At 46.6% G+C, this 14,630-nt stretch overlaps 1 protein-coding gene across 1 annotated transcript in view; it reads left to right on the forward strand.

The window, feature by feature from the left end:
- The window catches only part of adgrl1a (adhesion G protein-coupled receptor L1a), a 105,021-nt gene that overhangs the window by 57,337 nt on the left and 33,054 nt on the right, over window positions 1-14,630 (forward strand). Inside the window, exons 3-4 of the mRNA XM_059347640.1 lie at window positions 370-583; window positions 1,736-1,845. Of these exons, the coding sequence (XP_059203623.1) occupies window positions 370-583; window positions 1,736-1,845 (324 nt within the window). The remainder of the gene's footprint in view (window positions 1-369; window positions 584-1,735; window positions 1,846-14,630) is intronic.

Here is a 14,630-nt window from a genome sequence, read left to right on the forward strand (position 1 = left end):
CCGCTACTGGCCACAGCAGTACGCTGACATGCCTCTCAGACGGTGCCAGCAGTGGGTGTGCAAATGGTGTACACAAACCAGAGGTGAAGGTGTACGAATCCATCACACCAATATGTGATCAGTGATGTTCCAATGTGAAGCCTGGATTGCCATCAGCAGTACTGAAACGTTGCTGCTCAGCGAAGGCGAGTCGATAATAGCTAATTTGTGTTTTACATGAGCACAATAGGAACCACTTTCATTCCGCCCGCTCTTGTCAAATACTACACATCATATTTACAATGTGGTCGAATAATAAAGTGCCTCCTAAAAGTATTAAGGTTCATTGAATTATCAATAACTTTGCCTCTCTCCCTCTTTCCACTCCAGCTCTGAGCCGGTCAATGATGCCCTTCGGCTTGATGCGTCGAGAGCTGGCATGTGAAGGCTACCCCATTGAGCTGCGCTGCCCTGGGAGTGATGTCATCATGATTGAGACGGCCAACTACGGCCGCACCGATGACAAGATCTGTGACGCAGACCCCTTCCAGATGGAGAATGTGCAGTGCTACCTGCCCGACGCCTTCAAGATAATGTCACAGAGGTAACTATTGATCTGTTTGGATCTTGTGTGTGTGTTTGTACAGAGTCAGAGACTGTTATTGGCTGAGGAAACAAGATACTATTTCACAACATAATTCGTCCAGAATTTCCTCCTTTTCCTCCTGAGGTGTTGATATCTTGTGTGAAATACTGAACTCAGCATCCTTGTTCTGTGCAGAACACCGCTGCATCTTGGCAAAACGTGAAAGTGTATGGTAGTGTATATGTGAGTGTGTTTGAGTGTGTATGTGAATGCGTATGCTTTGGATTGTTGTGTTTGTAGGGGCTTCCTACAGCTGCTCTCTGTGTTTGCGCTCAGCATCTGCTTCCTCTGAGCTCAGATCAATGGAAGCCCTCTCGCAGCTATCCATCACGCATGTAATGGAGGCACAGGGTGCTAGCTTGGGGAGAGAGCAAAGGAGGGAGGGAAGTGGCAGGGGGTGGAGGAGAGAATTGAGGGGGTAAAGGAAGGAGAGTCTGCTAGAAATGATGGGATGATAGAGTGAGTTCAGCAGAGATTTGAGATATGAAGGGAGGGAGAGACAGCACTGGGGAGAAATGCTAAAAGCTGGATCGAGAAGGATTATGTGATGAGAATGAGTGAGTACATGTGTGTGTGGACTTTTCTCCTGTGTGTTTACGTGTGTTTCTCGGGATGTTCAAACGTGAGAAGGCATGCAGCGATCCGGTTTAGATATAGATATTATGTGCATATGAATGTTTTCCTTGTGCGTACTGTGTTGAGTATTTGCTTTAGCCCCTCTTGTCCTTCCCTGTTCTCTCACCTCTAATTGCTCCCACTCACAATCCCCCAGGAGAGGAGCCTCTTACGTCACTCGCCCTCTCTCTGCCTCCTCCCTCCCTCCTCCCTCCCTCCTTCCGTCCCTCTATCCTTCATCCCACTCCTTTTGCCCGTCCCTCCCTCCCTCTCTGTTTCCCTCCTCCCCTCGGGTGCAGCTGTCACATGATCTAGTCTAGTGTGAAATTACTCCCTTCCCTACCGTTCTCTCCATCTTTCAGAGCCTGAAGATGTTTTTTTTTGTACCCACTCCTCTTTGTCTTTCTTACAATGGCACTCGTCATTTTTTTATCACTTACTTCCTCCATTCTCTCTCTTTTCTCCCCTCCTTCCCCCGCCTGTCTCCTCTCGCAGGTGTAACAACCGCACCCAGTGTGTGGTGGTAGCGGGTTCAGACGTGTTCCCAGACCCCTGCCCGGGGACCTACAAGTACCTGGAGATCCAGTACGAGTGTGTCCCCTACAGTGAGTACTGAGACCCTGTCACCCCGTCCCACCTCCCCAATCTCCTCACCCCATTCACTGCCCCTCCCATCCCTCCCTTTACTCCCCCACCTGAACCCCCTACCCTTTTCAACCTGCAAAAACCCTCGACAAATGACATTCTCACACTTACATGTGCACACTTGCTCTCTGTGGCTTTTTTCAACACAAGCAAAACAAAAGACAGACAGTCATCCTCACCTGCTTTCTCTCTCTCTTTCTCTGTCTCTCTTCTCTTTCTCTCTCACACACAACACACACATGCACACACTCACACGGTGCGCTAAACCTTTTTTCTTCATCGGCAGAGCGACGCAACAGTAGCTGAGAGGGATTTTCACATGGGGGATGAAACACAGGGTCCGATAAGCACTTTACACACACCCGCTGCAAACGTGGGGTCAGCTCTTATTGGCGGTCACAGCAGTCTAACACATAACGCCCCGCACTCACACACTGATTGACCCAGGGGCATGCCACTGCCTTTATCGGGCGCCAAACACCTTTGCTGTCCCTCTGATTTCCAATAAAAATTAAAATTGGGCGCAGTGAGACTGGGACGACTTGGAGGCAGGGGGGCGTGGTGTGTGTGCAGCACCTCACAATAGGAATGTTAACACAAACAGCAAAGGGCTTATTTTAGACCACATGACCTGGAGCGCCACACATTTTAATGTCCCCATGGTAACGGTTGACTTCCTCACGGCACTGCTCAGAGCTCCGTGGCAGGTGTGACATACACACACGTCTGCACACGCACACATACGAGTCTACCTCACACTCACTAAAGGGGGACACACAGTTGCTCTCTTTCTTTCTCCCTGTGACTCGTTTTCCCCTGAGCAAACACACACACACACACACACATACATACATATACACACACACACACACACACACACACACACACACACACACACACACCTACGAGAGCACACTCACACAGCCAAAGGAGCAGACAGGATTATATGGTGTTGTGTTGATCCTCGTTCATGTGAAAATCTCCGCTCAGTCTCCCCTCCTCCCTCTCATGTATTATTACTCTCAGCATTGATCCCCTCACTGTGCAGGAACACCTGGCTGGAGGGGAGGGGCAGTGGCGCTCCCCTCCACCAGGCAGAAGCAGATTTGGGGTGCAGGAAGGGATGGAAGGACAATTGAGGGTGTCGGGGTGGTGGGAGACATGACTCTTCTTTGGGTGGGGGGCTGTCTGATTTATCAGATTGGGGATATGGGGTGATTCTCTCTGCTTTTTCCTCAGGTGCAGATGTTGTGGCGAGCCATGGGTTTGAGTCGTCGCCAAGCCGCTAACCTCCTTCACGCTCTTCTTCCTTCTCATCTCGACTCTCTGTGGTCTCTCACTCATCCTGCTTTTATTTATAATCACCTCTCTTCCCTCCTCTCTTTCTGTGTTCTGCTTTCCTCTCTTTTACCTCCCATCAACACTCTTTAATCCTCATCCATCGACTCATTTCTCTCATTCTTCTTCTATTTTTACTCTCTGTCCATCAATCTACCACAGTATCTTATCATTCTCTTCAGTCTCTTCCGCTGTCTCTGTCGTTTCTTCTTTTACAGGTGGGAAAAATATTCAAATATCCAACCAGCCAGCTCTGATGGAGAGGCTCGGAGGAACTCAGGGACTTCCAAGCACCTCTTTCACTCTTTGCCCTTCCTCTGCTCTGTGCTTTTGTGCCCTCGGTTTACCTTTCGAAAGACTTTGTTGAGTAAGGTTGCAGCCACAGTCACAGATAAGAAGAAGTTAGCTGAGTTCTTGCCATTGGGGATTATTCTCTGCTGTGTAGCTTTTCTTCACTGCCTTCCAAGTGGTAACAAGTGTTCTTCTCGAGTCTCCTCTGCCCTCTGCTCACCTGCCTTTCAGTCGATGTTAGCTGCGGTCAGACTGACTCTCTTAAAGCGTGTGACTTTGTTTGTTAGTCCTCTGGAAGTTCTGTGCTGTCACTTGGTGTCCTGTATTGAACAGTTCATAGAGGATCATGGTAACATTTGCTTAGTTGTTCATACCTTTTTCTCCTCATTCATTCTAACCTTGTTTTTTTGTTCCCCCTTTGACTGCACAAGGGAGCTTACTCTTTCTCCGCGAGGCAATCAAAGGGATGATTAAATAGCTGCTGACTTGCATTTTTCCTCCCTGTGTTTGGAAAAAAACTTTGTTGATTGCGTCTGAAGTATGGCGCGACTTAGAAAATTGGAAGCTGATCCCTCTATGATGAAAAGTCCTGTCTGTCTAAGGTGACAAAGAAGAGCCAATTACCCCCGTCCTCTGCCACTCTCCTCCACTGGAGAAACAAGACCAAGCTACACTCGCTCACGCCCCCCACACAGAAATGCAGACAGCACACACACAAGTTATACTGCCGGCTGCTCTACGTGTTTGTTCTCATCTGACAAAGTAAATATGACCTGACACATTCAGACTCAGAGCTGGAACTGTTCAGCCCAAAACCTAGTCACCGTCGCACCACACGCCACTCATCTCGGCCACTTTTAATTACCAGGAGAGGGGGCGCGTCGCTCTCTTCAGTTCTGCCTCAGCAGAGATTTGTCAAGATTAATTGAATTTGCTGCTGCTAATCGCTCTGGTAATGCCCCATCGTTCACGTCTGGCTGGGACTGCTGGGTGCTCTGGCATCACCCAAGGCTGACGCATGTTTTTCATCGGTTGTCTTGACAAAGAGGTGAACAATAGAGAGATGATATGTTAAGGTTGTGTGTCACAGCAGCTGAGATGGTGTGTAGCCACATTGACGGCTGTGTGTGATGTTAGTGTCTGACAGGGTCCTCTATGTGCGTGTCACATAAGCGCCATGTTACCAGTCACCTGAAACGGTGAGGTGACAGCCAGAGCTGAGCTGACACACACACCTCTGTCAGCTGGGCTCAAACAAGGGTCCGGAACAAGTGTGTGTATTTGTTGCAGCACGTGGGATCGCCTTGGCAAAATACAACATCCGCCAACAAGTCAAATCATATCTCATCGAGCCAAAAAGCCCTGCGAGGCCTCCCCGCCACATAGCATTGTTTTTTTCCAGCCAGAACAGAGCAAGACAAAACGGCTCAACAGAATTCTCATTTTGCACTGTCACAGCCTGCTGTAGACTGCTGGATTCCATTAAGACATCACAAATCCATGCACGCAGCTGCGGCGTGTATTTACTGCAGTGGAAACCCTACACTGCAGTCTTAGCACAGACATACACTGAGTCAAAGTAAATCTACCCTGTGAGAGAACTCTACCTGTCCCCCCTCCTCCTCCAGGACACAGTGCTACATCATTATTGACTCCTAATGCTCTCCAGTCGGGCCATCCATGCTAGCCATGCCAGAGCCATTAAACCTAGTGTTGTGCCTCTGCTACTTCATCAGCTGTGATTTATCTTGTTGATATGCACAGTGCAGGTAGCTGAAGAACTGCCTTTAAAAGTGCCTACTCAGGCTGTACAGTAGCGATTCTGCAGAGCGTCTTAGGTAACTCCATATTCTCCACTTTTATATTCATATCTTGTGGTTTTGCCACTGTTTCACTTTATGAAATTGATTCGGTCCTGCAAATGTATTCAGCACTGCCTGTTCATTACCAGGCATCACTTTTTGGACACAAAGCCGCTGGAAATGGTAGTTGACTTGTTGGAACAGAGTTTGTCAGAAGAACGAATAATGGCATTGTAATATGACAAGTTTTCAGGGGAGGAGAGGAAACACTTTGATGTAGCTAAAAAATGAAATTCTATTAATATGTTTAGGGGCACTATTAGACGTGGGGCTCATAAATGTTTGGTGAATGAGAAGAAGGAGGCTTTGCTTAGGCCAGGGAAAGGGATGACTCTTTACCGTGAAAAATTTAAAGTGAGAGAAGAGTGAAGGGAAAGGACGAGAGAAACTGGAGAGGACACACTATCTCTCAGCTCTGTGAAAGAGACAGAGGAGGCTAAGTTGTTCCGCAGTACAACAATGTGTGTGTGTGTATTTGAGAGTGTGTGTTTCTAGCTATACTCATTAGTGTGGGAGTAATTGATAGGGTTGTAGAGAGCGCCGAGCAGAGTGATTAAGGGGAGAGAGGGCAGTGGCTTATTTCTCAAAAGGGCCCTGAAAGAGAAATGCTGAATGAATCAGACAAACAACCAAGGTGGCCTTAAACTAACCTCCTGCTCACTGCGAGGACAGTTTGATGAGTTTCTGTCTCTTTTCTCTGTTTGTGTGTGTGTGTCCTTAGGTCTGTGCGATGATTTTGTGTGTCTGTGCTTAGTGTCTATTTTTCAGGACAACCAAGAGAAGAAGAGATGAAGTCAACAGTCTTTCACCGACCCTATTCCTCTTCTCCCTTTCTGCAGCACTGAAGAAGTTTTCTTTCTTTTTTCTATCTCTCTCTTTCTCTACATGTCACTGCTATGCATCACACACATCATTTTCCTTCTGTTTAGGAAGTGGTCTATTTTATATCATTTAGTATACCATATTTTGATGACAGAAGCTCTGCTGTAAGTAGATGCCTATATAAAAAAAGCCTCCATATGTTCAAGCTCTGCTGAATTCTGGTGTCCCAACGCACCCCCTGTAGTTGTTTCAGTGGGATGAAAGCTCTGGATGCTCCCTGGTCCACCTCCTTCTACGCTAACCTTGGAGCTAATGATTGCACTCACAGTTGGTGGCGGGGATGTAATGCTTTCTTGCCCCCTGCCCCAGCTTCACAGGACTCGCATTCATAGCTTTGCCATGTTTACCCCTCTAGGCTGAAAATGGCTCCCATTCCCCAGGTCTTCATGGAGGTTGTTCGTCCAGTTTGATCTTGGCATAAGATGATAAATGATCAGTGTTGCTGCTGATACTGATGCTGCCTCTGCTGTGTTGCTGCCAAGATGCAAGGCCACCCCCCACACAGATCAGCCTACTGCTGCTAACGCTCCCTTTTTTCCTTCTATTTTGCTCGCTATGTGTCTCTTTGCATTTCTCTCTTTTGCTCTCTCACCTTTTTTTTATTTCTTTTTGGGCAATCCTGCGAGGTGTCGTGACAATTTCACAGGGTTCCCCTGGGACATCAGACATCCCGCAACACATACACGACAATCACACGCGCAGCGGGGACCCGTAAACCATGTGCCTTTTGACACATTTCTTCTCGAGAGACATGATGATGGACTCGCACACTACTTGCGCCTCACCAAACACACGAAAGGCGTGTGCCAGAGCTGTAATATGAAAGGCGGAGCTGAGATCCTTGCTCGCTTCTCCCCGAGTGTCCAGCTGTTCACCAACCTCCCCAGACAAGGCGACAAAGGCAGGCGCCAAACTGCGTCATGGATGTGGAGGGAGCTGCGCCTTACCTGCTGGAGTCAGCTGAGGCCTTGGTGTGACTCAACACACCAACCTATTGATTTGTGTGTGATGAGCCCGCTGTAGACATTCCTCTCATCTCTCTTTTGTCTCTACCCTCGTTTTTTTTCTCCCCTCCCCCCGACCGTGCCTCTTGGTTTCTCTATGTGTTTCTGAGGCGTTCCACTCTGTCAAGCCCTCCCTTTCCCCTGTTGTTTGTTCTCTATTTCTTTGATGAGCCAGCCTCGGCCAGGCAAGCCGGCAGCTCCCCATTGATTGGACGGTCGATGGGTTGAGTGTTTTTGCTGGCTTCTATAGCAGGCATCCTGACTCTGTAAATTGAGCAAAGCCAAAAGCACGGCTTTCTTTAGATCAAGGGACCCCTCTAATGTCAACACAGACTACTTTGAGAGCAAGGAGGGGAGAGGGATTCAATAATCCCTCCGAAGACAACTAGCCATAGATAGAGGCATCCCCATCACCACCTTTCCATCTACCATCCCTCCATTTCTTTCTCAGCTTTTCCCATTCTTTGTTTACTTCCGCAGCTGAAGAGGACTACAGCCCAAAGATGCTGTCTCTCTCCAACAGGTTCCTGGAGCTGCACCTTGGGGAGCAAGGAAAAGTGGGAGGGATTTGACAATAAGAGGGGTGGAGGTGGGGTCGAGAGTTTGTGGTTGGGGGAGGATTGTGTTGTTGGGGATTATTGATAAAGCTGAAATGAAATGGAAATGGATTTTAACCCAGGTCAGGCCATTTTCCCCTCCTCATTTTCCATTTGAGCCATCCTTTCTCTGAGTAGCCAACCATAACACAGACAGATAACTTGCTTTAAAAAAAAAAGAGAGAGAGAGAGAGAGAGAGAGAGAGAAAGGACAGCGTTTTATTTAATCTCAATTTTCTCTTTTTTCCTGCACCTGTTTTTCTTTCGTTCTCTTCACTTTCCCTCTCTCTCTTCCTTACTGTCTTTCTCTTTTATCTTCCTATCTCCTTCTTTCTCCTTTTTCCGATGCTTGAATAGAAGTGGATCAAAAAGGTAAAGACCACAATGAACATAACAACCACAGCTCGCCCCCTCCTCCCTTCTCCTCCTCCCTTGTCTCCCTTCCTCCCCCCATATCCCCTCCTAACCCAGCACCTTGTGTAGTGGTCATGTTTGATGTTGATATCCCTCCCTTTTCTTTCTCGATCTCTAATCGCCTCCTCTGCCCTTCTCTTTCTATCTCTCTTTCAACTATAACCAAAACTCTAAAATCCTTCTAGATCTCCTCCTTGGTTCTGATGACACCAGCCTGACCTGCACGCACGCACACACACTCGCACAGACACACAAAAAGACATAATGGGAGGTCTATGAGAGATAAACGAGAAATTAACTTCATTCCTAAGCCTAAACTTACAAAACATATTTTCATATCATCTCATTGATGGCAAATCTAGTTTTCCATACCTTTCAAAAACTCTCACACTGTTGCCTCACATACACCAGAAAATTCACATTTCTCATTACATTTCTCAAGCTCATTTCACTACTGCAATATATTTGTCTCTCCAGATCTAAGAAAAAAAAAAATCCTCTTTCTCCTTACATTACTCCTTTTCTCCATTCTGTATCTCTACCCCTCTTTTTGGTTTCTCAGGACTGATTTGAAGTTTCTTGTTGCTGTAATCTCGAAGCTAAACATTGTGTTAAGATAACACAGTAACTGGCCAAAGTTGCTCTCAGTATCATTTTTACAGTATCCCATTTCCAGGTGCTTCAGTGTCTCATTCTGTCCCTATTCCTTTTTCAATTAATCACACTTCCATTTAACTCCTTTTCTCTCACTGTCCCCTTACTTCTTACTTTTCTCTGTTGTGTTTTTTCATCCTCCCTTTCTCTTGTGCTCTTTCTCTCGCCTTCCTCTGATTGGTTTATCTCTCAGATCGCATCTGGCCATCACAAGCAGCTGCAGGCTCTTTTGAGCATCTCTTACACTCCTCTTCTTCCTCCTCGTCTCTTCTCCATCTCCCTCTCTCTCTCTCTCTCTCTCTCTCTCTCTCTCTCTCTCTCTCTCTCTGTACAGTTTGTCACTGCCACATCTCTGTTCTCTTTATTGCACATGTACTGTGAACTTGTGTACCCCCTCCACCCCCCTCCCTGTACCCGTCCACATCAGTCAATCCCTCCTGGTTCCTTATGTGTTCAATGAGGCTCTGGAGGGGGAAGAGAGGGGAGGGGTTGGGGGAGGGAGGTGTATGCCCTGTAGGGAGTGCTCCAGCCTCTTGTAATGGCCTCTCTGATACAGCAGGGTTTCGCCACAAGCACTCCTAAAGAGCCCCAATCAGCATGGCCAATCACTAGCTTTAAAGAGGAGAGACAGACCTGACCCATATCCAAGGTCACCGTGAGAGTAGTGGCCATCAGTCCCAATGAGCCTTAACTCCCTCTCTCGGAGTCCTCACCCTCCTCAACTCTCTCTGAACCCCCCTACTCACATCTGTCGCGGCCTCAGCCATTTCCCTGTCTGGCCCCATGGCCGGATCCATATGTTGGAGGAATTAACTCCTATGGAGGATGCCATTAACTGGTTTATGGACCCCTTTGTATGTCGCCGTGTCCATGGCTTTTCATTAACATGGATCATTGTCTCACATTTTTCTCCCACCGCAAGCAGCCATTTTAGCTTACTCTCCCTGTTTGTGGTGGAATAGCAAGCTACAAAACCATCCTCCTCCTCCTCCTCCTCCTTCTCCTCCTCCTCCTGCTTTTGCCTCACCTAACTGGTTATTTTTATTTACTACTCTTCCTCCCACTAACACTTAGATGAATACCCCTTTCCTCTGTCTGCACTACTCCTGCCCTTACCCACCTTAATCCATCCCTCCACTGCTGCTAAACACACTTCCTCTCTCTGTTTATGGCTGAATTAACATTCCAGACCTGTGTCTTGTCCGTGTCTGACAAATTAATCTTCACTGATTGATCAGCTGATTGACAGATTTGGATTTGGATGACGTGCACCACGCGGTGATGATGTCACATGCAGGAGATCCTATTCAATGAATGTCCAACACTCTGTCAACCTACCTACTCTTAGGCTATTTTAAGACTATGTTGGCGTCAGCCACCTTTCCTTCTTCCCATCACTTTCCTTCTGTCCCTTTTCTCACCCTTTTTCGCTGACAGTCTAGCAGAGCACACTACCCACATCATTACTGTATTTCCTTTATCACTGCTGACAGGACCAAACTAGTGTCCGCCATATTTTTCTCACCTCCAGTGTGTTTGCTTCTAAAGGAAAAGAGGCAAGAGAAGGAAGCAGTGTAAGATCACTGTGAACACTCCTGGTGTTTCTATGGAGGGGGGGTTGCAGGGGGGGCATACAAGGACAGAGCCATCAGTCACACAAACAGCTCTCTACCTGTGATTTGAAAAAGTGAGAGGGAATGAGTGAGAAACTACTGCATCGTGTGACAGGAAAACACAATGAATCGCTGCGAGTGGAGAAAGGGAGGGAGTGCGGTCGCTATAGAGACGATGAGTCAGGCAGCATCGCCTCATTAGGAATGACCCACCACACACAAGCACAGTCATGTGACCGAGGCAGAGCAGACATCCTATTCAGTGGCACAGGGAGATAGGGCAGAGTGTGGGGATTGACTGTACATGCAGAAGTCATTGCATTGTTAGAGCCAAAGAACAGAGAGGTGAGTAAGTGAGGCAGGTGGTCATGAATATAAATCACAACTTGTGGTTTCAGGACCTTTATGGCGAGACAGCACCTCTGGGAGGTAGGGCTGGGTACCAGACTTTGATACTTTTAAGTGCAGACTGAATAGCCTCTATAGTTTCGCGTATCAAAAAATGCATTCTCATTCAATACCAAATTTCAATACCTAAGGAGTAAATCTCATCAGTTGCAGTAAGCCAATAAGCTTTGAGAATGCTTGCACCAAGATCTAATAATGCTGGTGATTGGCTGTCTAATGTTACACGTTGTAGAAGAAAATCACGCACAGAGGCGGGGCGCACTTATATGTGTGCTGTTGTATTTTGAGAGGCTTGATTATAGTCTGCGTTGCATCTGTGTGAAAAATAAAAATCAAGATTTGTACCGTGATGTGCAATGTGTTGTAATCTCTTTTTGTTCTAATGGATTTTATGAAATTGGTATCAAAAAAGTGTCATTCCCGAACATGTGTTGAAGTCAAGGAATCAGGATCGGTACAGGTATTGAACATTTTTGAACGTACCCAGCCCTACTGGGAGGTCTGATTCAGAGTAGCAACATGTAGGCCAGTGGCAGGCTAGACTAGGAAAATGTTGCAGCCATGCAGGCTTATGGTGGAGATACACTAGATTGTTTGATGCACGTGACATTCAGTGATCTTATTCATTTTCTCTGGAGATCAGGATATCCAGCCTCACCTTGCATAATGGCAAGTTTCATGACCAGTTGCAATATCTGAATTTGTATAATCTCGACACAACCTCAACTTTATGCTAATATGATCCATCCATTGCAATGCATCAGACTCACAGAACTCAGATCAAACTGATCAAATATGAATCAAGATTCTGTTACAACATTGCCTATTTTCACCTTAAATGTATTCCTAAACATATTTTAGTGTACTTTTTGGCCATTAAATGAAAAACTCACCTGGCCGCAATGTTTAGCCAAAACCAAGCACCACACCGCCTGGAGTGAAGTGGACAGTCTTGTATTTCGGCAAGTCTTTCCGTTTCTTTGCCGGATTTGGTATATCTCCACCATTACTGTTACCCCACAGCTCGAGCCTCAGTCAGTATATCAAATGCCTCCCCTGTCGTCTACTGTATCTGCAGCCCTCTTCAGCCATGTCCCAACCAACTTTCCTGTCACTCAGTGTCAGCTTCATTTCAAGGCAGATAAGACTTTGCTTTCAATGGACGCTATCTCTAGCTGTTGCCAGCTTTTGGTCTCAGTGAAGGGTATTCTCTGGGGTGAATGTTTGGGTTGATAAAGGTGCCAGTTTGACACCTGCCTCTTCCACTGTCTGGACGGTGTATACGTGCGCGCATTGTCTGAGAGTCTGTGTGTGTCCTAATAGTGTGTGTCTGTGTGTGTATATGTCTGTGCACGGCTGTTTGTCTTGTATTGTGTTTTTACTCCCATGACTTGTAGTCTAAAAGGAAGCAGAAACACAATGGGAGCCCCTCCCGTCTCTTTCCTTATTTCTCTCTTCTCTCTGTCACTATATGTCACTCCTCAGCAGATTAACTCACTCCTAATTCTCATTTCACAGGAAATAACCTATTTACTCTCTCTTACTCCACTCCTCTCTCTCTTCTTGTTTGCACACACAGAACACGCTCACATCCTTCTTCACGCTCTTTCTCTCTCTCTCTCTGTCTCTCTGTCTCTCTGAACTGCACACATGCATGCCTACACACACACACACACACACACACACACAGACACACACACACACACACACACAGTAGGACACAGCAGGACACAGCTACACACACTAATGGGCTGATGAATGCACATCAACATACCATCAGGAGACCCACTGCACACTCATGCACACACACTAACCCTAAAGCCCATTAACTGTCCAGCATGGACACGGGGTACCATGCCATGCTCCATTCTGCCCCCTGCTGTCTGCATGCTGCACCTGCCAGTAACAGGTGTGGGATTCAATTAGAGCAGCATGCTCTCAGCAGTCAGTCCTGTGAGCAGGCCATGACTGTGGACTGGGCAAAGGCTCGGGCCAGCCGAGCCTTCAGATCCCTGTAGCAAGGAGGGAAAAAAAGCAACCAAAAGCACAAACAACCACGAGGACGCCACTTTAGAAACAGCTGCCAACCATTGGCAGGGGGTGTTTAGATCATCAAAGTCGTGCATTAACCATCACCATGACGCTGTCACATCAAACATAAAAACACCATGGATTGCAGAAGACAACCAAAATGAAAAGTCTAAATTTAGCCTAAAGCTGTCAGCGCTCACTTTTAATTGCATTACCAGTCGATCACAAATTGCTGCGAGACACTAATGGGAGATATTTACTGTCATTTTCAGAAAAGTACTGGCACTTTAATCATTTTATACTGCAGCCGCATATTGACAAGTAACAGCTGACCTGTGCCTGGGTAAGGGATTATGGAGATAAATAGTCAATTATTACAGCAGTATTTCCCTGTATGTGTGGCAGTAATTGGCACGCTGGAGTATGATAGCTACAGCCTGGGTTTTAATCCCTGATAAGGTAAGTTTCATTAGCCATCTGGCTAGTTTGTAGGGTAAAGAAGTGTTGTGTCTGCGCTGCCTGGCGACTTCGCTGGCATGATCATGACGGCAAGAATTCCATCCGCACCAAAACAGGAATTAATCTATTAATCTAACTATCTCACATAATCCCAGATGGCTCTTACTCCAGCTAACCAGCTCTAGCCAGACTAGGATAATGCCTAATCTCAAGATTTACGCCTAATGCTTATTGCCTAATACCCCATTCATACTGTGGTTGTAATAGACTTTTGTACTATAGACACAGCTTCAGGGTTTGGCTGCCTTGGCTTCCCACTGCTACAATCACCCCTCACAGTTATCAGGAGAGAGAGGGAGGCAGAGTGAAGGAGAGGCAGGAAGAGCTGGTAAACAGGAAGGCAGCCGGGAAGGCTGGGGAGCGCAGGTCAGAGTTAATGAAGCCCCCTAGGCAGGGTTTGTAGGGTGTGAAGCGTGGCCACAGTTTCTGTTTGGCCTGTGAGTGAGTGAATGTGTGTCTGTGTATATGTATGTCTCCTCATGGCCTGTGTGTATAGCCTGGAGGCCGCTGATGAGCCCCTTTGACACCGGGCCCACCCAACGACCAGTTCATTAGAATAAACCGAGGCTCGCTGATCAGCAGGCGGCAGGGTTCGTATGGGAGAGGAGGGAAAAGAGAGGAACATGGAGGAGGAAGGCAGAGGTTGACAGACTGTTAGGTTATGCTGCACCACAGCGTTACTGAGATGATGAGCCCAATAGAGTACAGACTGCTACCAATTTGGGACAGAGCTGGAAGGTTAGGTGCAGTAATGAACAGAATCATATAGTGTTTTTGGGGGGGACACTGTGACGGGCAAAATCTAGTGAGAATAAATTGTATCGCAGACAACTATTTTGGTGCGCTGATAGATTGTAGTGCAATCGTGTCTCTTACCTGTACTTTAGACCCAGTCATGACTCAGAATATTACCCCCCTCCTCTAAAGCTCTCGATTAAATCCTAAACTTGTATTATTGCTTCTAAACTTGTGAAACAATTAAACTAATATATGCTTAATTCTTTTATTACAAAAAATCCCAACATTTACACTTCATTTTATGTTTTTATTTAGATTACATTTTTAGGTTTTTACACTTTAAGTATTTATTTTGGTTATGCTTTCTTCTAAAAATGAATCAAGTAGCACCATGT

This window comes from Centropristis striata, chromosome 13 (assembly GCF_030273125.1).
Source record: "Centropristis striata isolate RG_2023a ecotype Rhode Island chromosome 13, C.striata_1.0, whole genome shotgun sequence".
Classification (NCBI taxonomy): domain Eukaryota; kingdom Metazoa; phylum Chordata; class Actinopteri; order Perciformes; family Serranidae; genus Centropristis; species Centropristis striata.